Below are 24,938 nucleotides of genomic sequence, written 5' to 3'. Positions count from 1 at the left end.
TGCGGCTATTTTCATCGTTAGGAGCCATTTAAGGCAGCTATTTTTGTGCATAGGATCAATTGACTGGAGCTATTTTGTGGTTGTGATAGATTGGTTGAAGCTATTTTGTGGTTATGATAGATTGACTGTAGCTGTTTTGTGGTTATGATAGATTGACTGTAGCTATTTTGTGGTTATGATAGATTGGTTAAAGCTATTTTGTGGTTGTGATAGATTGGTTGAAGCTATCTTGTGGTTATGATAGACTGGCTACAGCTATTTTGTGGTTAGGATCTCTTGACTGCAGCTATTTTGTGGTTATGATAGATTGGCTGCAGCTATTTTCTTGTTTTGGAGCCATTGACTGCAGATATTTTCCTATATTCGTGTGTTCCTGTCGGCTATTATTTTATCTGTGTAAATTCTGAACTGTGCTGCATTTGAATCTCGCACTACAGGTATGTCTTGTGCTAAATTTGTCTCACGTATACAATGTGCTGTTTAAAATTAATTTGTTACTTTGTACTACATCTAGGTCTTGAGCTCGACTGTGCTATATCTAACTTAAGTAGGTTGCATAATTCTATGGTGTATTACATGTACAAGTTGCATTTATATATACTACAGTATTTCTTAACCTTTTTTGGAGGTACCGAACCCAACCCGTTCCATATGCGCGTTCGCCGAACCCTTTATTATAGTTATATCGTACGCACTCGCATAATCCGACTGTGAATCTTATGAATCGGGTGTGTGTCTTGATCTACGCTGAACCCCTGAGACCGATTCACCGTACCCCTGGGATTCGATCGATAGTTAATCAAGTTTTAATGTTTCTAATTAATTGAATTCTGAACGCGTCTAATTTTTTGAAACCTATTACAATACTAGCATAATACAGGGGCCCCGTGTTGATATATTTAGTGTATATTATGTGCCAGGTAGGCATGGCGAAAATAGCCCAGCTGAAAAAATCCTGGCCAGCATTTGCTGTTGTCATCTTAGACGTCGATCTACCGAATGAGAAGCTTTTAACGCCTTTATAATGACCGATGAGTGACTGCTTTATTTGCGGATGTTGTGCTTTAGATGTAATGCTGACTCTAGTGTTTTGGGGGGGGGGGGGGGGGGGTGAGGTAAGTGGGTCGGGTGAAGGCGGAGAAACCAGTCATGCGTGACGCTGGTTGAGCATTGATAATATTTAATTTACATTTTTTAAAATTTGTTTTTTTAATGAGAGGTTTGCTAAGCTTTTAAAAGAATGTTGCGCTTGTGAGGTCGGCATAAAAATGTTGAGTTTGTTAAACTTTGGAGTTTGTTAAACTTTGAGAGAATGTTAAGCGGCTGATTATGTCTGCATGTCATGCCAAGTTCGTTAAACTTTGGGGTTTGTAAGCAAGTGCTCTACCTTTTGACCGCTGTCGTTTTTCCTTGTGAAGCTTAAGTGTCAATTACTGGACTGTTTAGTTAAACCCCTACACTACAGGATGCATGTCTAAAGGTTGAAAGTTACGCTTGTCTTAAGGTGGACATTTAGCCTACCCATGTCTCAACGCTGACTTTTATCTATGTCTCAACATGACACTTGCACTCATCTCAAGATGACATTGGCCCATGTCTCAAGACTGTCATTTGTCTATATCTCAAGACTAACATTCGCCCATATCTCAAGACTGACATTTGCTCATTCTCAAGGCTGACATTTACCCATCTCAAGACTGACATTTGCTTACATCTCAAGATGACATTTACCCATGTCAAAGCTGATATTTACCCATGTCAAGGCCGACATTTACCCATCTCAAGATGACATTTACCCATGTCAAAGCTGATATTTACCCATCTCAAGATGACATTTACCCATGTCAAAGCTGATATTTACCCATGTCAAAGCTGATATTTACCCATCTCAAGATGACATTTACCCATGTCAAAGCTGATATTTACCCATCTCAAGATGACATTAGCTTACATCTCAAGATGACATTTACCCATGTCAAGGCTGACATGGGACTACGTCTGAAGACAGACATATGCGTACATCTACCGCCATACCTCTGCTTGCATATTTTGCTTTTGGTTCAACTATTTTGGATTTTAATTGGTGTTTAAATTATTCACACCTTTCTGTGATAGCTCCGTCGTGTCTAGGTGACACCCCCCTCCCTCCCAGTCCTCGAAGCATGTCAAGCTCCGTTTACCCCCCACCCCTCCCATGCCTTGAAGCATGTCAAGCTCCCTTCATCCCCCCCCCCCCCCCTCGCACAAGCCCGACAGAGGTGTCTAAGACAGAAGAAGTCTTTACGAGCCCGCATCAAACGCGTCGAGTAAATCACTAGACCTCCACCGCCCTTGTAATCTTACATTACCTGCTAAATCAGTCACAGTGTAGGCCTTAAATGCCTTATAATTTCATGCGCTAATACTTCAGAAATGTGGAGTTATTAGAATAGAGCCGTAAGATATGGGCACTTGTAAAACATGGGAAGTTGTATAAAATGTAGAGATAGAAAAAAAATGAATTTACAGTCCAGGAAACATGACATTAAGACGTTAAGTTTTTCTTGACAAATGGAACACCGGACACGGTAGGCAGCAGGTAATGCCGTTGACGGAAACGTGTTTTTATTGGTCTGAAACGTATAGTTTAAAGTTGGTCATGGCGGCATTAAGGACATTTTACACCAGTATTACCTACAAGTCAGTTTAGCACGTATAGATAAGTTGGGAATGTAGGTATTTCATTTAGATAGGCAAAAGTAGGCATGTAGTTTAGATATACCGGTAAATGTAGGCATGTAGTTGAGATAAGAAAATGTAGGCATGTTGTTTGGATAGGCAAATGTAGATATATATTTAAGATAGACCAGTTATTGTAGGCATGCAGTTTTGAGCATGTTAAGGTACTTTCTTGTGCAGTACACACTACGATATGACCTACAAACTTTCGTGCAACAAGTTTGAGTTTAAACTTACAACAGATAAAAACTAGGGTCGTATGTACTTAACAATGTATTAAAAATTTGATTTTCCTCATAGCAAAATATATTTTATTGCGGAAGTAAAATTACGATATAACATTTTTATTTTCTCTTACAAAGTGTTTCCCCAAATTAACCTAATCTCTCTATCTATAAAGCATTTGAATGTAAAATAATTTACTACGAATTTATTACAGAGCAATTTGAGATTTTTTTAGTTTTGTTTTATAACTGGAGCAATATATTATCAGCGTGATTATAAAAAAATGTTTTGTCTAAAAATTCCAAAGTAATAATTTTACTTAAACCCGTGCAAGTCAAGAATTCCATTAGTATTTTTATAGAGCGTACCACCCTTAGTGACCTCAAGAAAGGCTTAAAAACCTATCAACATGGCTTACAGTGTCGCCCACAAAGCGGAACTTTCAGTTTAAATTATTAGAAATTTCACTTTCTAGTCAGTTTCACCATTAAAAAAGCACAACCATGAAACTAAAAAACTTAAAAAAAAAATAACCGCATTATTCAGGGATTTGTTATGGCCCTTTTCACGAGGTTTTTAGTTTTTGGTTGTTTTTCTGATTGTCGGGGCTCATAACTCATTCGTAAAAACTGTTTCCGGTTATTAAATCACCCCCCTCCCCAATCCCTTTGTAGACCACCCACCTTATCTATCGCTTGACTCAACAGCTAACAAATGACCGTTGGCAGAGTTGAGCTGCTCGTGAAAACTGCCACTTCAGTCAGCTACTGGCTACACAAAAACATAAAACAAAAATAGGTTTGTGCTTTTTGTACCTTGACCGAAACAAAACAAACTGACCACAGAGACAGATGAAGTAGAGTCCAAAGTCTATGGAACCGTACATATGACGTAAAACATACCATGCAGCCATTTGTAATACACACACAACTTCACTGGTACTAGAGGTTTTAGTGCTCAGCTTTCAGAAATATATTTTACCTGACTACCTTTTGTTCCCCTAGAGAATATTACCTGGTGCCATAAACTTTTGGTAGCTGTCACTCAGAATCCAAATTCAGGAGAAATAAACTTTTTTTTTAAAAATACAAAAATCTAAAATTTTTACCTACAGCGCAGAAGGACTAAAGGCCATAAAATTATACCTTGCCACATTATCAGGAACTGACAACCATGAAATTATACTTTACCACATCACCAAGAACAACCATTTGGCGAATTATGCCTTTTATTGCACTCTAATTTTAGACTCATCAAATCGTGGAAACAATTACTGCGCTATTCTGAGTAAACTCATGTAGATTATTCTATCAAGTTCTGTAAAAGAACAATTAAATCGATTCCAGCAGAAATGTTTTAATTATCGTCAAAACGTTTCTCATTTTAGCTCGCCAAAATAATTCACACTGTGACGTCACACAATGCAGACTTTAAGGTGAAAACACAGTTCGATGACTGTAGAAGAATTGGACCTCTAACACCGTTACATCAGTGCGTCTTTTCAGTATCTCGAGATAGCTATTTTTGGCGACACTCGCTAGTTAAGTAGGAAGCCAAATCTCTCAAGTTTGTATCCCGGGCTCAAGTCTCTAAGGCGTCCCTGAGCCTACTCAGTTCTGATAAGTACCTTACTCATGCTAGAAAAAGTAAAAGCGGTTGAGCATAAAACTGATTATACTACACTGGGGTCACTAAACACATGAGTTCTACTTCCTTTACCCTAACGCAAAAAAAAGCTTTTACTCATTAGCTCAGTTTTTGGACACCAAGATTTTAATTTCCCCATCGTCCCAGACTATTTAACAGAACAATTGTTTAGTTTAAAGATAATTTTTTTTTCCGAGGAACTTTGACGCCTTTGTAAAATGTTCATGCGCAATTTCAATTCCAGAGCATTGCAATAGGCTAGAAAAGTAGTTCAACATTGTAGTTGCCAGAAATCTTATTTTTTTTCAACCAAAATTGATTATTTTATTACATTTTGTGAAATAGTTACAATATGACTCACGGATGTATTAAAGTTAGAAATGTTCAAACAAGTAATTATTAGTGATGGTCTTAAAATACTGCGATCATTTCAATAGAATTATATGCAAATGTATTTTTAGCATCTTGAATTGCGCTGAAAAAGTTCACCGTCCGTTATATAAAAACGTCATAAACACGCTATATTTTCTTCATCATATAAAACGATTTTTGTGACTTTCGTTCTTTCACTTTCCCTGGCCACTCCGGTTGATTAATTAATAGGTACAGAACTTTTTTTTTTTTGTAAAATATTCGAATTAATAAAATATATCTAAAATTATTTTCAACGGCTAATCCCCAATAAAAACATACGAAAAAAAATTCATTCGACGGTTCCCAAACGGTTTTAACTGTTTTTAAAAATGTAACCATAATCTAACCGCTTGTCTTATTTTTAAAAATAATGTTTTAAAAAGTTAGAATTATTATGTAGATTCTGAACCACTTTTTAAGGCAGTTGTACCTCCATCAACGTCGTTGACCCAGTAATGCAGAATAGGCTTGTGAATATTATCATACAACATTTTTTTTAAACCCCAAAATAACTTTCTCTAAAAAAAATTCAACAAATTTGTTAAAGCAGTTACAGAAGCCTCACTAATTTAATTAATACTTTAATTTTATCTCGGGGCCTGTTTCATCAGTTAGATTACGACTTCCCTGTAATGCAATTTAAATTTTACAATGTAGATTTAAGGCTACATGCTTTTTGGTCGTAGGGGATACAAACTTTAAGACTTCTCTTGTTTTCATTTAGGTATAAAAATATTTTATTCTACGGCATGATTGATTGTCAAGGATTTTTTTCACAAGAGGGACAAGACCACCTGACAACCTCCTTGACCTTGGCGTACTCGTTTAGCTGTGACTGGCCTACTTTTAGAGAGTATGAACAGATAGCTGTGGCTGACCTACTTTTAGAGAGTATGAACAGATAGCTGTGGCTGACCTACTTTTAGAGAGTATGCAAAGAAAGCTGTAACTGACCTACTTGTAGAGAGTATGAACAGATAGCTGTGGCTCGCCTACTTTTAGAGAGTATGAACAGATAGCTGTAACTGACCTACTTGTAGAGAGTATGAACAGATAGCTGTGGCTCGCCTACTTTTAGAGAGTATGAACAGATAGCTGTAACTGACCTACTTATAGAGAGTATGAACAGATAGCTGTTGCTGGCCTAGAGAGTATGAACATATAGCTGTGGCTGACCTACTTGTAGAGAGTATGAACAGATAGCTGTGGCTGACCTACTTGTAGAGAGTATGAACATATAGCTGTGGCTCGCCTAGAGAGTATGAACATATAGCTGTGGCTGACCTACTTTTAGAGAGTATGAACAGATAGCTGTAACTTACCTACTTGTAGAGAGTATGAACAGATAGCTGTGGCTCGCCTACTTTTAGAGAGTATGAACAGATAGCTATGGCTGACCTACTTGTAGAGAGTATGAACAGATAGCTGTAACTGACCTACTTGTAAGAATATGAACAGATAACTGCGGCTGGTCTACTCGTACACTTGAGAGTATGAAAATTGTACAACTAAACAAGAGTGTGTACAGTGTACAACGAGTATGCGAGCCAAACAGAAAACACCTCTCCCAGGCGAGGGCGCACTTAAAATTTCCGGGTGACGGCAGAGCGGATAAAGGTTAAAGTATATACTTTCTAAAAAAAATAATTCTCTTCTTCCGTGGGGGCTAGACGTGTTTCGGGGGGGGGGGGGGGAGAGACTCTTTCGTTTTTTTGGTTTCTTGAGTTGAACATTAGAAAGCTTATTTTCACACCCCATTAGAAGCTAGATCGTTTGATATAGATGTAGTATCATTTTACCAACTGTGCAGTTTCATTAAATTTTCAAATTAGTACAACATCTGTGGTAAGTCGTTTCGAGGTTTGTGAGTCATTTAGTCAGTCAATTTGTCATTCAGTTTGTCAGCCAACATGCCAGTCAGTCATTCAGTCAGTCAGCCAAGTCATTCAGTCTTTTAGTCATTTTATCTTTAAGTTTGTCAGCCAACTTGTCAGTCATTCAGTCTGACAGTCATCTTAACAGTCATTCAGTCAGTCAGTCATCTTGTCAGTCATTCAGACTGTCAGTTATCTTGTAAGTCATTCAGTCTTTCAGTCAACTTGTCAGTATCTTCTTCAGCCCAATATCTTTTGTAAGTCAGACACTGATCGTCATACATTGAATGTATTAACACGCACACACACACACACACAAATACACCCACACCCACAGTGTATATTACAGAATGTATGACGAAAACACGAGTGAGGATTTGTCTAATGGAAAAAGAAATATGCCTGTCACTTTAGAATCGATTTTCACCGAGGGTTGTTTCTGACGCCTTCCCCCGTCACTTAACCTCCCACCCCCACACCCAACACCCACCCACGGAATCGGAGCTTTTACTTTAGTAACCAGCCCCGCAAACTTTTCAAGAAACGAATTAATAAACAACATTTTCTTCCTGCTTGTGCCTGTCTCCCACGTCACTGCTTCTGACGGCCATAAGATTCTCGGTCACACTGAACTCACTTTCCAGCCCAATTAAGTTTGTCAAAGACTATTCAAAAGGCGGGCTTCTTTTTTAGACCTAGCGATCCATTGGGCAGATGAAGTAGAGTTTAGATGTTTTTTTTTGACCTCGGTATATGAAGGGGTAATGTTGTCAACACTATATCCAGCCACCTTTACTCTCTCTAACGTGAGTTAGGTACCCATCAGAGCTGGGTAGACTCGGAGACGTTACACTGACTTAAACCTGGATTCGAACCCGACACTTTTGGGTTAGCAGTCTAGTGCCTCCATATAAATATCCATATATTTGTATATATATATATATATATATATATATATATATATATATATATATATATATATATATATATATATATATATATATATATATATATATATATATATATATATATACCTGTGGAAAAAAATATTCATATTAACGTTATCTTTGCTCACTTGTTGCACGACGCATATTTTAATGATCCCTGCATTCGTTAGCTGATGAATATCACTCATATATTTGCTCTTTGGTTGTAGTCGTTGTAGTCCCTTACCAATACCACGTATTCTGTCTGCAGCAGAGGGTTTTTATACATTCACACCGGGTACTTGAGAACAATTGTCTTATCTATGTCTGCATCTGTGTCTGCATGAATTAACGTGAGCCATATTTCAACGGTCCTATTTGATCGATGGTATGTTATGGTAATGTGTGACTGCGACCCGCATACACCTAATGCGTGCGATAAAAAACGTATTGAACAAAAAAAACCATCAGCGCCAATCTTAAGTGTCCCTCTGTGTTTCTAGTTCATGGTAAATGTGTTCGTCCAATCGGTCCCATCTTTATGGCAGTAAACACGAACACTATATAAAAAGAAGCGTAGTAAAAGTTTAAATAAACCGGGAGCGATCTCCCCTAAACTTTCTCGAATATTCTTTTATAAAAAACAGGGAATGGGAACTCGGGATATAGACATGAATTTTAATCCATTTTAAATACTTAAACTTTTTAAAATAGAATAAAATATCGTAGAAAAAAAGAATTGCACACCTGTGAACCTCAAATAAAACGTGCATAATAGTGCGGGGTATTATTACTACTTTATAAATTTACATTCGTTTTTTGAGAAATCGGAAATAGCGTAAATTAGTACTTTCAATCAACGGAAATAACTCAAAATTTGACAGAAGGTAGAGAAATAGATCTTTTACTTACATGTGAAATGTCATTTATCTATCTGAAATAGTACTCAAGTTATAGGCTTTTTAAAAATTCAAAGTAAAAAAGTACCACTTCCGGTTATCGGAAATCGCTCAAACGTTGATACGGATCTACGATTTTAATAAAATACTTATATATGAAATTTCATCAACCTAGCTGTAACGGTACTCAAGTTATCATGTTTACACACAGACACACACACAGACATACGGACAGAATTGCAAAGTCCAGTTTTTACGACTCGATAACGCATAAAACGCCAAAATGTTTATATATTTGTATTTATAATTTTTGCCTGATTAAAATAAGTCCTCTATACTCCGGATGTGATGAAGGACTGAGGAGCGAAACGGTGAAAACTGTCAACATTTCATGTTATTTTTGTGCTCGATTACAATACTTTCTCTATATTTCGTATATACGAGAAAGTAAAAATACTAGCGTAACAAACTATGTTTAAGAAACGATGTTAAAAGATATATTGGGATACCTTGATGAAATGGTTAATTTAAAATGACTAAAACATATTAGCGTAACAAATGAGGTTCTAAAAAACGATGTTAATAAAAACGATGTTAAAATATGTATTATTATATGTATTATAAAAAAAATGTCTTTACAATGATTTTCATTTATCATCTAGGCTTCCAAATTATAGCCAGACAAATACAGTTCCGTTTACTGGACATTTTTTATGGGATATTACTCATCTATTTATATTGAAAGCGGTCGTTGAATAACTACAGTAACAACTATAGAATAAGCCCTAGTTACGTCTTACCCGTATGATTATGTTGATAAAATATTTTTCACAAATACCAATTAATAATTTTGTAATTACATAGATGAAGACGTATTTCCAGTGACCTACTTTGCAATCTGTCCACAAAACTGCTGACCTCTGACCATCAAGTACTTCTTGCACTGTTTTTAAACCCAGCGAAGACCTTCAACATTGACAGCTATTTATTCATCTTTCTCTTTTCTCAGCGAAGTATTTATTCTTCTTTCTTTGTTCTCCGTGAAGTATGTCAAGTGTTTCCTATCGTAAATCTCCTTCCCTAAACTAGTATCTTTACAGTTACAATATAATTATTAACAGTACATTTTGGGCTTTAATTTATGTCCTCTGCTATAGATCACCATTCAATTCATCAATAACATATGGTTTCTGTTGTACCATCTGTACCCTTGAGTGATGAGTTTGCCAGGGAAATGATTGTAATACACATCACTATAGAGATCTCTGTCTAGACTGTAATGACAAGTCCAAAATCTGCGGGGCATCATCGAGGTGGAGTTCAAGTAAAAATAGTTTAATAATGAAAATGGCAAATGGGTTTGTTTTAACCATATATATTGAAATAAAAGTCGTTTTATAAAAACAATGAAACTTTGAAAATGAGTTTAGTGACTACTACATTCTAGTGACTGCTACAGTCTAGTGACTACTACATTCTAGTGACTGCTACATTTTGGTGACTACTACAATTATAGTGACTACCACAATTATAGTGACTGCTACATTCTAGTGACTACTACATTCTAGTGACTACTACATTCTAGTGACTACTACATTCTAGTGACTGCTACATTCTAGTGACTGCTACATTCTATTGACTACTACATTCTAGTGACTACTACTACATTCTAGTGACTGCTACATTCTAGTGACTGCTATATTCTAGTGACTGCTACAGTCTATTGACTGCTACATTCTAGTGACTGCTACATTCTAGTGACTGCTACATTCTAGTGACTACTACTACATTCTAGTGACTGCTACATTCTAGTGACTGCTACATTCTAGTGACTGCTACATTCTAGTGACTGCTATATTCTATTGACTGCTACAGTCTATTGACTGCTACATTCTAGTGACTGCTACATTCTAGTGACTACTACTACATTCTAGTGACTACTACAGTCTAGTGACTACTACATTCTAGTTACTGCTACATTCTAGTGACTACTACTACATTCTAGTGACTGCTACATTCTAGTGACTACTACATTCTAGTGACTGCTACATTCTAGTGACTACTACTACATTCTAGTGACTACTACTACATTCTAGTGACTACTACTACATTCTAGTGACTGCTATATTCTATTGACTGCTACAGTCTATTGACTGCTACATTCTATTGACTGCTACATTCTAGTGACTAATACTACATTCTAGTAACTGCTACATTCTAGTGACTGCTACATTCTAGTGACTGCTACATTCTAGTGACTACTACTACATTCTAGTGACTGCTACATTCTAGTGACTGCTATATTCTATTGACTGCTACAGTCTATTGACCGCTACATTCTAGTGACTGCTACATTCTAGTGACTGCTACATTCTAGTGACTACTACTACTACATTCTAGTGACTGCTACATTCTAGTGACTGCTACATTCTAGTGACTGCTACATTCTAGTGTCTACTATATTCTATTGACTGCTACAGTCTATTGACTGCTACATTCTAGTGACTGCTACATTCTAGTGACTACTACTACATTCTAGTGACTGCTATATTCTATTGACTGCTACAGTCTATTGACTACTACATTCTAGTGACTACTACATTCTAGTGACTGCTACATTCTAGTGACTGCTACATTCTAGTGACTGCTACATTCTAGTGACTGCTACATTCTAGTGACTGCTACATTCTAGTGACTGCTACATTCTAGTGACTGCTACATTCTAGTGACTGCTACATTCTAGTGACTACTACCTTCTAGTGACTACTACTACATTCTAGTGACTGCTACATTCTAGTGACTACTACATTCTAGTGACTGCTACATTCTAGTGACTACTACATTCTAGTGACTGCTACATTCTAGTGACTACTACTACATTCTAGTGACTACTACTACATTCTAGTGACTACTACTACATTCTAGTGACTGCTATATTCTATTGACTGCTACAGTCTACTGACTGCTACATTCTAGTGACTGCTACATTCTAGTGACTACTACTACATTCTAGTGACTGCTACATTCTAGTGACTGCTACATTCTAGTGACTGCTACATTCTAGTGACTACTACTACATTCTAGTGACTGCTACATTCTAGTGACTGCTACATTCTAGTGACTGCTACATTCTAGCGACTGCTACAATTATAGTGACTACTACATTCTAGTGACTGCTACATTCTAGTGACTACTACATTCTAGTGACTGCTACATTCTAGTGACTACTACATCCTAGTGACTGCTACATTCTAGTGACTACTACTACATTCTAGTGACTGCTACATTCTAGTGACTGCTACATTCTAGTGACTGCTACATTCTAGTGACTACTACATTCTAGTGACTACTACTACATTCTAGTGACTGGTACATTCTAGTGACTACTACATTCTAGTGACTGCTACATTCTAGTGACTACTACATCCTAGTGACTGCTACATTCTAGTGACTACTACTACATTCTAGTGACTGCTACATTCTAGTGACTGCTACATTCTAGTGACTGCTACATTCTAGTGACTACTACATTCTAGTGACTACTACTACATTCTAGTGACTACTACATTCTAGTGACTACTACTACATTCTAGTGACTACTACTACATTCTAGTGACTGCTACATTCTAGTGACTACTACTACATTCTAGTGACTGCTACAGTCTAGTGACTACTATATTCTAGTGACTGCTACATTCTAGTGTTTTCTCCAATACCTTATACAACAAAAAAAGTAGTATTATTTACAAGATCTAGGCTATATTTTGGATCTTTACAGTTGCTTTACCCAAGTAAAATTACAAAATTCCTGTTTTGATTTGCTTTTGATTAACTATCAGAATTGTGTTTTCCCCTTTTCCCTTGAAGTTAAGTATCCCAATCGACCCTACAACTTTGGTAAAACAAAGAACGATAACCTTAGTTTTCCTAATGGCGTGTGACTGTAAAAGTCATCAGGATTGAAGAAAATACGACGAAAGCCCCCCCCCCCCCCCCTCCACCATCTGTTGCTGCTACTTAAATATCTGTAATTCAGCTTTTTTTTCCTTGGCGTAATGACATCATTAATGCTACAAACGAATTATTATTATTAATCCATGGCAAGCGAACGGATCGACGTCTGCAGCCGACACGGACTGAGACTGTTCATTGAGGGGAGTTAAGAATAAACCCGCGCGCATCTTTCGCGCGCAGACGGCGGAATATCCATCGTTTGCTGCGGGAATGGCGGGGTTGGTTACGTAATTTAGCAATACCTGCTGTGGGAGTGGGAAGAGAAGGGGGGGGGGGGGGGGTGACTTTTCTTATACCATCTGAAAACGCGGCTAACCGTAATTATTTTTATTTGTCGTTAGGTGCGTCGTCAACTCGCGCAGGTAAGCCACGTTCATTAAGAGAGTTTTGTTTGATTCACGTTCAAGGAAGTGGAGATAATTTTCACGCGAGGTAACTTTAAAAAAAATATAACCAGTGCATCATGGTCAAGTCAATTCATAAGTAAAAGAAAATCTTGTAAGAATTTCGAATTTAAAAAAAAAAAAAATTGTTTAACAATTTCGATAAAATGAGGATTTTAACTTTTTATTTATGGATGAAATCATCTCCCGAGGAACATGCTACGTGGAATAATATTTGTTGTGTTTTTTATTTTTATAGATAAAGACATTATTTGTTTTGATGTTTATTTCAAAATCGCTTGATTTCAAACAAGTGTGGACCATTACTGATAGGTTAGTTTGTCAAAATTTTGTGAATTGAGTCTGTATATAACATCGCTGCCTACTCTTATATAGAGAGCTGAAATTAAATTGTGCAATAAAAATGATAGCACACGTTTAGTACTTGAAGCCTGTATTTTGTATAGCTAATCAGCATTACACGTCTAGTGGATGTATGCTACTGTTAAATATTATAGTAGATGTGGTTCAGTAGTTTGGGACAGCAACCCAAGAAAACTCCAAAATCAAACAGGAGTGGGGCCCCTTAGGCGAGAGGATTACCAACTCCTTTCGTCAACTCTCACGACACTGCTGGTTCCAGGTAGTACAGGTAACGTCCTGTCCCCTGGGTCCATCAGCTGTGTTGAGAGATGAGGCCTCATACATGGGCAACATCTGGCTCTTCTCATCTTAACACCCGGACTGTGTGCTTGGATTTCAAAAGCGCGATCATCCAATGGTCTATTAGACTATGGAACCTCGATAAAGTAGTAAAAACAGCCTAGCATTTGAATAGTTGATCATCACTATAATAGATATTGTCGGCCTATAGTTGATCACCACTATAGTAGACATTGTAGAGTTGATCACCACTGTAGTAGATATTGTATAGTTGATCACCACTATAGTAGATATTGTAGAGTTGATCACCACTATAGTAGATATAGTTGATCACCACTATAGTAGATGTTGTAGAGTTGATCACCACTATAGTAGACATTGTAGAGTTGATCATCACTACAATAGATGTTGTAGAGTTGATCACCACTATAGTAGACATTGTAGAGTTGATCATCACTACAATAGATATTGTAGAGTTGAGCATCACTATAGTAGATGTTGTAGAGTTGATCACCACTATAGTAGACATTGTAGAGTTGATCATCACTATAGTAGATGTTGACACCTGTATAGTTAATCAACGTTATAGTATACATAGTCTATCATGTATTTTGGGGAATCAAAACAGTATAAAATGTATTATACTTTGTTTCACTAAAAAAATTAAAATATATATCATAATTGTCACCTCATGTAGTAGATACTAGCACTTTTTTTGGTTGCTAATATTTTTTTTTATATCAGATGAATTAATAGCATAGGCCTATATGGTGAATATCAAAATAAAAATATAATTCAAATGTCTAAATCCTATCAGCATTTATATTAATTTATGCGTATTATAAACCTGCGAAATATCCCGGACCAGTCTAGCTAGGGATTAAGGTTAAGCTCTGATTAACACCTTGTTTAAACTAATCCATTATTGAAACCATAATCTTGACCTAGTGATTTCTACAAGAAATGGAATTATGCTAAATACGCACCTATATTTTCCATACATTAATTTAATCCATTAAGTATAGGCAGAGGGTGCTGATCTGATACAATTGTAGTGCACGTATTCCTTTAAACTATTGTTATAAACGTGTAAGTGGGCTTGGCTCAGCTGTATTGGGTACCTGGCCTAATTTGGGGGAAGTATCAACAACTTGGTTTGACGATATAAAAAAATGTCATATGAATTTGTCTCAGAAACACAAGAACTCTACTTCACCTGTCTTAAAACGTCGCCAGTTGTGAATGGAGCTTGATCTACTTTTTCTGAACTTAAAATTACTATTCTCCTCTCTTTTACTACCGCTTACCTCAAATCACCAACGTATTAGCAATGTGTCACCAATTACACGTTTTCTAACTTCCATTGTATCACCCTTTAAACAGCATTGTATCAACAACTACAAGTTCATTTTCCGCTAACCCTCGTCCCAGTATTGTATCATCACTATATCACCACCTGTAAGTCATGTCCTTACTTTACTTCCTCTCACCACCGTACCAGTATTGTATCACCACTGTATCACCACCTGTAAGTCATGTCTATACCTTACTTCCTCTCACCACCGTACCAGTATTGTATCACCACTGTATCACCACCTGTAAGTCATGTCTATACTTTACTTCCTCTCACCACCGTACCAGTATTGTATCACCACTGTATCACCACCTGTAAGTCATGTCTATACCTTACTTCCTCTCACCACCGTACCAGTATTGTATCACCACTGTATCACCACCTGTAAGTCATGCGTCTATACTTTACTTCCTCTCACCACGGTACCAGTATTGTATCACCACTGTATCACCACCTGTAATTCATGTCTATACCTTACTTCCGCTCACCATAATCCTACAATTATGTGACCCTCATACTACAACATCCCATGTATTTATTTATTATTTTTTGTTCTTACCCCAGCTAACAAGTGTATCACCACCTAGTGTATCACCACCCCTCGTCTCACCACCTGCCGTCTACAACATCAAAAGACAAATGAACAATATCGAATGCTCTCAACCCAAGTCCCATCGGAGCGGCAAGAAAAATGAATTCAAATACACAAGAGCGCTAACTCTAGCGAAGATAATTCATTGATTACCCGAGTGTAGACGCATCGAGGAAAACCCACAATAACTAGACCGTGGACGAAAAATTAAAACAAGCAAATATCGATGATATTTGCATAAACTATTCAGGAATAAATTACCATGTGATGTCATTGCGCGCGAGATATATTCCACAAGGTATACGTAAGGAGGTATACATAACACGGTATACATAAGCCAGAATAACGATAATAAAATGGAGGAAGGTTCTGGAATATTTTTTTGGATACTGTTGTTCTGGACCTGGGGTCATCTTGACCCGTGCTCCGCCACAACGTCTACGTTGATACCTATACTCAGGTATATGAACATCCACGCCCATGGATTACATCCGGCTCTGAGTGAGTACAAGGCGGCTACTGCACGCGCGCGGTGTCAGGCACGGTGTTATAAGGAGGTGAGTTGATCTCTCTTACAGGTGGGGTATACCTGTGGGGCAGGTGGGTTTTACCTGTAAGGCAGGTGGGTTTTTACCTGTGGTATAGGTGGGTTTTACTTGTAAGAGAGGTGGGTTTTACCTGTAAGGCAGGTGGGTTTTACTTGTAAGACAGGTGGGTTTTTACCTGTAAGGCAGGTGGGTTTTACCTGTGGTATGGGTGGGTTTTTACCTGTAAGGCAGGTGAGTTTTACCTGTAAGGCAGGTGGGTTTTATCTGTGGGGCAGGTGAGTTTTACCTGTTAGTTAGGTTTTTTTACCTGTGCTATTGGTGGGTTTTACCTGTGGGTGGGACAGGGGGAGCTTTTATCTGTGGGGTAAGTGGGTTTTACCTGTGGGACAGGGGGAGCTTTTATCTGTGGGGTAAGTGGGTTTTACCTGTGGGACAGGGGGAGCTTTTATCTGTGGGGTAGGTGGGTTTTACCTGTGGGGTAGGTTTTTTATTTACCTGTGGGACAGCTGGGTTTTTACATGTGTGGTTTGTTTTTTTTACCTGTTGTATAGGTGTGTTTTACTTGTGGGGCAGGGTGCCTTTTACCTGTGGGGTAGGTGGGTTTTACCTGTAGGACAGGTGTTTTTTTACCTGTTGGGTAGGGTTTTTTTTACTTGTGGGGTAGGGAGGGTTCTACCTGTGTGTGGGTTTTACGTATGTTGTAGGTGAGCTAGATTTTAAATTATCGCTCTAGAACTCATAATAAAACCCAAACACTCTTTGACTTTCTCCTAAATGTCACAATTGTACTATGTACACTATTTTACTATGTACACTATTTTACTATGTACACTATTTTACTATGTACACTATTTTACTATGTACACTATTTTACTATGTACACTATTTTACTAGCCTCCTTAGACAGTGGTTAAGAACTAGGCCCTGTTTATTCTATACTTAAACCCCTAGCACCGCGTGAAGTATTGTTTTTGTATTTAGATTATATATATATATATATATATATATATATATATATATATATATATATATATATATATATATATATATATATATATATCTTGACTACTCAGAAGACAAATGCAGTATGTCAATTTGTATGAAATCAACATACATTTATGTCTTTATTGACATTCTCACCGGCTATCAGAGTACAAATGCGAAATGTCAGAAAACTAGGTGCAGATAAGTTCGAAACGTCAAAACAAAATTCTTTGCACCGTTGTTTTCGATGTAAATGTAAATATATATATATATATATATATATATATATATATATATATATATATATATATATATATATATATATATATATATATATATATATAATATAAATATAAATATAAATATATATATATATATATATATATATATATATATATATATATATATATATATATATATATATATATATATATATATATATATATATATATCAATGTGTCCATCTCTGCCCAGTATGGCCTACTGAAACCTAGTGACCACTACAAACTGTTTAAACTTTACCAACCCATAGACTGTGGAGTGGATGTGGCCCTTTGTCAGCAGGTATGTACACAGTACACCCCATTCTGTCAGACATGTACATTGTAGCATTCTTTAATTTGTCAGCAGGAATGTACAATTTACACTTCATTTTATAAGCAGGAATGTACAATTTACACTTCATTTTGTCAGCAGGAATGTACAATTTACACTTCATTTTGTCAGCAGGAATGTACAATTTACACTTCATTTTATAAGCAGGAATGTACAATTTACACTTCATTTTGTCAGCAGGAATGTACAATTTACACGTCATTTAGTCAGCAGGAATGTACAATTTACTCCCCATTTGTTAGAAGAAATATACTCTCTACACCTTATGTTTTGTCTATTAAACCAAGTACATCTTTGATCCCCCAAGGGCTAGTCTGATTGTTATTCATAGCCTCACAGACGCACGCTTCTTCGCCATTTCACAATTTAATTTTTTGAAAATTTAAACTGGTTAAAATAACTTTAACCATCAAAGCAGGAAGTTGGGTTAATGCCCTAGACACAACCTTTCGCCTAGGGTTAAGGTTAATGCGAACTGGCGCAGTTCCATTTTTACAGACTTTCCACAAAAAAACGGACCGCTTTGACCGTCCGTTACTCTATGACCCTTCCACTTGACCGTTGGTGATCGAAATGTCAATGCACTCAGTGCTAGTTTGGCCGTTAGCCGTAAAGTCAGCCAGTTCCAGGGTATTAAAGCTAATTTGTTAATGATTTCCTAATGGCGGAGAAGGATTCCGAGAGACCACTGGTTGTTCTGTAGACAAAGTTCTTTTATGTTGTTTTTTTGTAGGATTGACAACAAAAAATGTGTGCATTGGGTGATTTTTGTGAGTGTTAGCATTAGTTTGTGATATAGTGGGTTGAGTATTTTAGAAAAGAGTAGTTAGATGTAGCGTTAGTGTGTGTTGTAGAGGGTTAAGTATTTAGGTGTAACATTAGTTTGTGTTGTAGAGAGTTAAGTATTTAGGTGTAGCATTAGTTTGTGTTGTAGATGGTTAAGTATATAGGTGTATATAGGTGTAGTATTAGTTTGTGTTGTAGACGGTTAAATATTTAGGTGTTGCATTAGTTTGTTAGAGGGGTTAGGGTTACGTTTAGTAAATATTTTGTGCTATCTGGGTTTTTTATTGACTCACTATTAAGTATTCTAGTGAGCCATATGGGTTTGTTGTGAAGTTTAGCAAAATGACATTTTAGACCCGAGGATTCTGCACACGCTCCTGCTCCTACTAACTAAAGGCCGAATGATGTTTACCTTTCTCATAGAGCTAAAGGCCGAATGATGTTTACCTTTCTCATAGAGCTAAAGGCCGAATGATGTTTACCTTTCTCATAGAGCTAAAGGCCGAATGATGTTTACCTTTCTCATAGAGCTAAAGGCCGAATGATGTTTACCTCTCTCATAGAGCTAAACGCCGAATGCTGTTTACCTTTCTCATAGAGCTAAAGGCCATATGATGTTTACCTTTCTCATAGAGCTAAATGCCGAATGATGTTTACCTTTCTCATAGAGCTAAAGGCCGAATGATGTTTACCTCTCTCATAGAGCTATAGGCCGAATGATGTTTACCTTTCTCATAGAGCTATAGGCCGAATGATGTTTACCTTTCTCATAGAGCTAAAGGCTAAATGTCGACTTATTCTCTCATAGAGAAAAAGGCCGAATATTGTCTTTCTTCATGATTGAGCTAAAGGCGAATAATTTCTTACTTTCTAACTGTACTAAAAGCCGAATGAGGTCTTACTTTCTCAAAGAGTTAAAAGACAAATGATTCTCCCTCTTTCACTGTCATTACATAACACATGAGGTAGAACACATATCAATACAATCTTGGCTTCATGCCAAACTTCGATGTTAATAATTCTGCAAACAAAAAAATAGAAAAAAAATCTAACACTGACCGATATCTTTTTTGTTTCCAGTTAGATGCTGGACATTCTTTAATACAGATGATTCAAGATAGAAATGTGTAGCTAACAAATCTCATTTGTTTCAACATTTAAATCCTAGACAATTTTTAATCCATAGAAATGTGTAACGAACAAACCTCATTTGTTTTAACATTTAAACACAAAACAACCTGTGAAATGTATAACTGACAAATCTCGATTGGGTTTTAACATTTAGTCACACGACAATCTGTGAAATGTGTAGCTAACAAATCTCCATTGTGTTTTATAACTGACAAATCTCCATTGTGTTTCAGTGTTCTGAAGGTTGCAACACCCACTTCACCAACTTGTCTGATTGCCACAACACCTGTGTAAGTTTTTACTTATAATTTAACGTCAAAGAAATGGACCTACAATTGGGTTAGCCGTACCCACCCCCTTGACACATATCATGGGTTAAACCTACAGTTATGATATGAACTGGGATTTTAGTATTGTTCTTAGCGATACTAGTAACTTAGTTTATTTTGATACGACCAATCTTTGAGTAGGATAAAGATATCGATCGATTACTTAACCCCCTTAATCCACCAGAGCTTGTGTAAATTGAATTGTGCGTTACAATGTCATAATTAGCTGTATAAAACTAACCGTATATCAAAGCGCTCAATCAATGAACTCATTATACAAAACTCATTAAACCAGCCCATTATACAATTATCCCTCGGCTAATCACAATCGCACTCATTTAAAGCAATAATTAATTGTTTAATGCATTAACTCGGATCTCATCTGGCCTTGGGGAAATAATGAGGGTTAAATTACAGTCATTTAGATTTAAATTTAGTTCGCTAATACAGTTGTTGATTTAGATCTAGTTCCGCATTTGATATTCCTTGTAAAATATTAGCTATTGCGTCAGCGTTCCATATCCCATGTTAGATATATTCAGGGGTCGGCGTGGTAAAAGCTCATGGTTGCTAAACCGAAAAGTCTGAGTTCGAACCCTCGGGCAGATGGGGCTCGTTAGCTGGGGACAACTACTCTTCTAGGAGAGACAACTTCAAAATCAAAGAACTGCTGTCTTGTAGTTTGTTCTTCGTTAAACAATGGCTATGGAAGCAAATCCATAAAGAAAAGCAGGCTGAAATTTGGAGTCAACGGCTTGTATTGTGCATAACAAGTTGACACGTAAAATTGTGAATTGTGTTAAAGGGAATCCCTTCCAAAATTAAAAATTAAGGACGAAGAAGAAGAAAGATGATATTTGTCATTACATCATAGTTCCATATCCCATGTAACAAAATTTCTTTTGTTTGTGTCATAGTTCTATATTCCATAAATAGTTGCCACGATGTCATAGTTCTATATCCCATGTAAAATTCTATTGTTTGTGTCATAGTCCCATATTCCATGCAACAAATTTTCTATTGTTTGTGCCAGAGTTCAGACGTGTGTACAGAAAGTTGTTTATTTCTGAACTCTACTCTCCTGGAGGAATCAAGGTTTGCAGGTTGGAAAATTGTTTCTTGTGTGTGTGTGTGTGTGTGTGTGTGTGTGTGTGTGTGGCGGGGGGGGGGGTTGTGTGGAGGTTTTGTGTTGTTTGTGTTTGGATGCATTTGTTTGTCTCAGGTCTAGTATTATGTATTGATGTAGTATTTTGTGTAACATAATCAACTGGAATATTGCTACCATGTTACACGAAGTTTTAAGTACTGGCTTTGCTTGTAAATATTTCGATTCTCATGAAGCTATACCCGTTATAGATTTTACTGATATTGTCGTAACAATATTACAGCGTTTACGTCTATTGGTTTATTGCGGTTTTTTTTTCTGCTTAGTTAATCACGCTTAATATATGTTACTTTATGTCTATTGATTAGTTTCTAGTCTTATTGCTTTTACCAGAAACTCTCATTGAAAAAAAAAAACCAAGAGGTTTATAAAATAGGGGTAGCTTTGAACAGCGTGGGTCAATTCGTCTTGTAAACACAGGTCAATGACCTCTGTAGACAAGGGTCAAGGGTCCCTAAAACACGGGTCAATGACCCCTGTAGACAATGGTCAAGGTCCCCTAAAATACCCATCAATGACCCCTGTAGACTAGGGTCAAGGGCCCCTAAAACACGGGTCAATGACCCCTCTAAATATGGGTCTATGATCCCTGAAAAAACTGGTCAATGTCGTCTGTATTAAAGAATATCATCCCCGTTTTTGGGAACGGCGTGGTCGGGTGGCAGAGCTCATAGTTGCTAACTCGAAATTCCCGAGTTCCGTAACCGCGGGTGGTACTAAGCTTAAAGCTGAGCATTCCATTGGACTATTCCATCAAACCATCGAGAAACGGGTTCCTAGGAAATCCTTGACCTCATTAATCTGTTGATCTGGTGGATGCCCATAGAATTGAATTACTCTCGTTACATCCATTGTCTCCCAAGACGAAGGGAGCGATGTTTAGTGTTTTTGTTTGTAAACGTAGGTAACTGATCCAGGTCAAAACTGGACATTTATTCATGTTTACATGGGACAACGCCCCGTTTACAGTGGACATTCACCTTTGTTTACAGATGATATAGACCCGTGTTTACAGGATACATTGACTTCTGTTTACATATGACAATACCCGTTTACAGATGACAATTACCTGTTTACATATGACAATTACCTGTTTACAGATGACAATACCCGTTTACAGATGACAATTACCTGTTTACAGATGACAATTACCTATTTAATATGACAATTACCTGTATACAGATGACAATTACCTGTTTACAGATGACAATTACCTGTTTACATATGACAATTACCTGTTTACACATGACAATTACCTGTTTACAGATGACACTTACCTGTTTACATATGACAATTACCTGTTTACATATGACAATTACCTGTTTACATATGACAATTACCTGTTTACAGATGACAATTACCTGTTTACAGATGACAATTACCTGTTTACATATGACAATTACCTGTTTACATATGACAATTACCTGTTTACAGTAGCCACTGATGGACCACCCTCTATATGTAGTAAACAAAACGTTTACATGTAAACATGGGTTTATATCCCGTGTAAAAACGGGTCAGTCTCCCCTTGTAAAGCGGGTCAACGCTCGGTGTAAACGAATTAACGCCCAACAATAAAACGGGTCACCTGTATCAGCCGCCATATTGAATGAACCAGATGAACGCAGACATCAATCGAACCCCCGAGATCGATACAACAATGCACGTGACGGACGCGCACGAGACGAGGAACAACAAACGCGGAAATATTCATTGACGAACACATTCGTAACTCACCGAGATGGGATCTTACCTTTTTTGGTGATAGAGGCTGATTTGAATAGCTAATTTATTCACTTTGATCACTAAAATTATTACCAATCATCAAAGAAAGGTTTTATTAAATTAGCACGAGTATAAAGAATTGTTAAAAATGCTTGGTAAATTAAGCGTTGGGTATTTATGTATCTTTTTTTGGGATCAGCGGAACAATGCCGTGGCTTATTCAGTAATTCCACCAGCGGGGTTTTAAGGGTTGTAGTTCTTATGTAGGTATTAGCCCGTTAAGATTCTATTTGTTGTGTGGGATATATAGTCAAGTGTTGAGTGTTGGGTGTAAAGCTTTGATTTATTGTCATGTTTTGTGTACACTTGTTCGAGAAGAGGAATGGGGTTGTTAACCCCTCCCCCCTCCCATAAACTTCGTTTAAAAGGTTACGAGATTAGTGGGTCAATTAGGTGTGATGAAAGGGTTAAGGAAGATTTGGATTAGTGAGATGATTGGATGGATGGTTGGAAATGGGTTTGTACGAAGATTGTGTCAATTTTGCTGGTTGTATTTAAATATTTTGTTGGTGTTGTCCACGGTGGGACAAAGGCTGGTATCGAAGATTATTTTCTACGGTGTGTCCATGGCAATATGTCAGGTGGCATCCGGGGTAACATCCCAGGTGATATCCTAGGTGATATTCCAGGTGATATCCCAGGTGCTATCCCAGGCGTTATCCCATGTGCTATCCCAGGTGATATCACAGGTGCTATCCCAGGTTCTAACCCAGGAGTTATCCCATGGGATGCCCTTGTAAGCATTCTAGGTATGATCCCTGGTGTTATCCTAGGTGTACCACCAGATTAGGCCCCTGGTGGTACTGTAGGTGTAATCTCATGTGATGCCCTTATTGATAGGTCTTTTGGTGTCTGTGTTTGTGCTCACTGTTGAAACACACCTTCCGCTGTCATCTGCAATGTTCCTGACCTTTCCAACTAAACAAACCCTCAAAACTGACCCCTGCTATCTTGGAACTACTCGTGTTAATCTGCGTCAGGTCAAAACACGGCCCATTATCCACCAATCACTTAGATTATCTTGCGTTAATCTGTGTCAAGATAAAATCTTGGCCAACAATCTGCTTTAATACTCAGATTATTATGCGTTAATCTGTGACAGATAAAACCTTGCACCATAATCCACCAGTCACTTAGATTATCCATCGTTAATCTGTGACAGAAAAAAACTTGCACCATAATCCACCAGTCACTTAGATTATCCATCGTTAATCTGTGTCAGGTAAAATCTTGTCCAATAATCCAACAATCACTTAGATTATCCATCGTTAATCCGTGTCAGATAAAATCTTGTCCAATAATCTACCAATCACTTAGATTATCCATCGTTAATCTGTGTCAGGTAAAATCTTGTCCAATAATCCAACAATCACTTAGATTATCCATCGTTAATCTGTGTCAGATAAAATCTTGTCCAATAATCTACCAATCACTTAGATTATCCATCGTTAATCTGTGTCAGGCAAAATCTTGGCCAATAATCTACCAATCACTTAGATTATCCATCGTTAATCTGTGTCAGGCAAAATCTTGGCCAATAATCCACCACTCAGATTATCCATCGTTAATCTGTGCCAGGTAAAATCATGGCCAGCAACCTGCCCCAGCAATGCACCAACGTGAACGTCACACACCCAGAGCTGGTCTGTTTTGAGGCTAGCGTCCGCCATCCCAGCGAAGATGACGTCGGTGCCTCCATGAAGGTCAAGTGGAATGTGCTGTCGGGGAGCGGCGAGGTCTCTAGTTGCAGGTTCGGATTCCTGGTGGAGATACAGAACCGCAGTCAGTCCCAGTGGAGCGTTCTGGGAATAGTGAGTAAATTTGTTTTTCATTTTAGGAATAGTGAGTTACTTTGTTGTTCATTCTAGGAATAGTGAGTTACTTTG

At 37.4% G+C, this 24,938-nt stretch overlaps 1 protein-coding gene across 3 annotated transcripts in view; it reads left to right on the top strand.

Annotated features, from left to right (window-relative positions):
• Window positions 1-24,938, top strand: part of LOC131935210 (uncharacterized) — a 98,261-nt gene that overhangs the window by 27,497 nt on the left and 45,826 nt on the right. The window contains exons 1-6 of one of the 3 annotated variants that reach the window (XM_059291584.1): window positions 13,003-13,079; window positions 15,682-16,266; window positions 17,716-17,805; window positions 20,007-20,063; window positions 21,136-21,205; window positions 24,631-24,863. In XM_059291584.1, the coding sequence (XP_059147567.1) occupies window positions 16,066-16,266; window positions 17,716-17,805; window positions 20,007-20,063; window positions 21,136-21,205; window positions 24,631-24,863 (651 nt within the window). In that variant the 5' untranslated portion in view covers window positions 13,003-13,079; window positions 15,682-16,065. Of the gene's footprint in view, window positions 1-13,002; window positions 13,150-15,681; window positions 16,267-17,715; window positions 17,806-20,006; window positions 20,064-21,135; window positions 21,206-24,630; window positions 24,864-24,938 lie in introns of those variants that run through there. The other 2 variants (XM_059291585.1, XM_059291583.1) reach the window with 2 other exon arrangements.

The sequence above is a fragment of the Physella acuta genome, unplaced genomic scaffold (assembly GCF_028476545.2).
Source record: "Physella acuta isolate Inbredline_101_S28 unplaced genomic scaffold, ASM2847654v3 ptg000137l, whole genome shotgun sequence".
NCBI classification, from domain to species: Eukaryota; Metazoa; Mollusca; class Gastropoda; family Physidae; genus Physella; species Physella acuta.
This window is presented reverse-complemented; position numbering and strand designations above follow the sequence as displayed.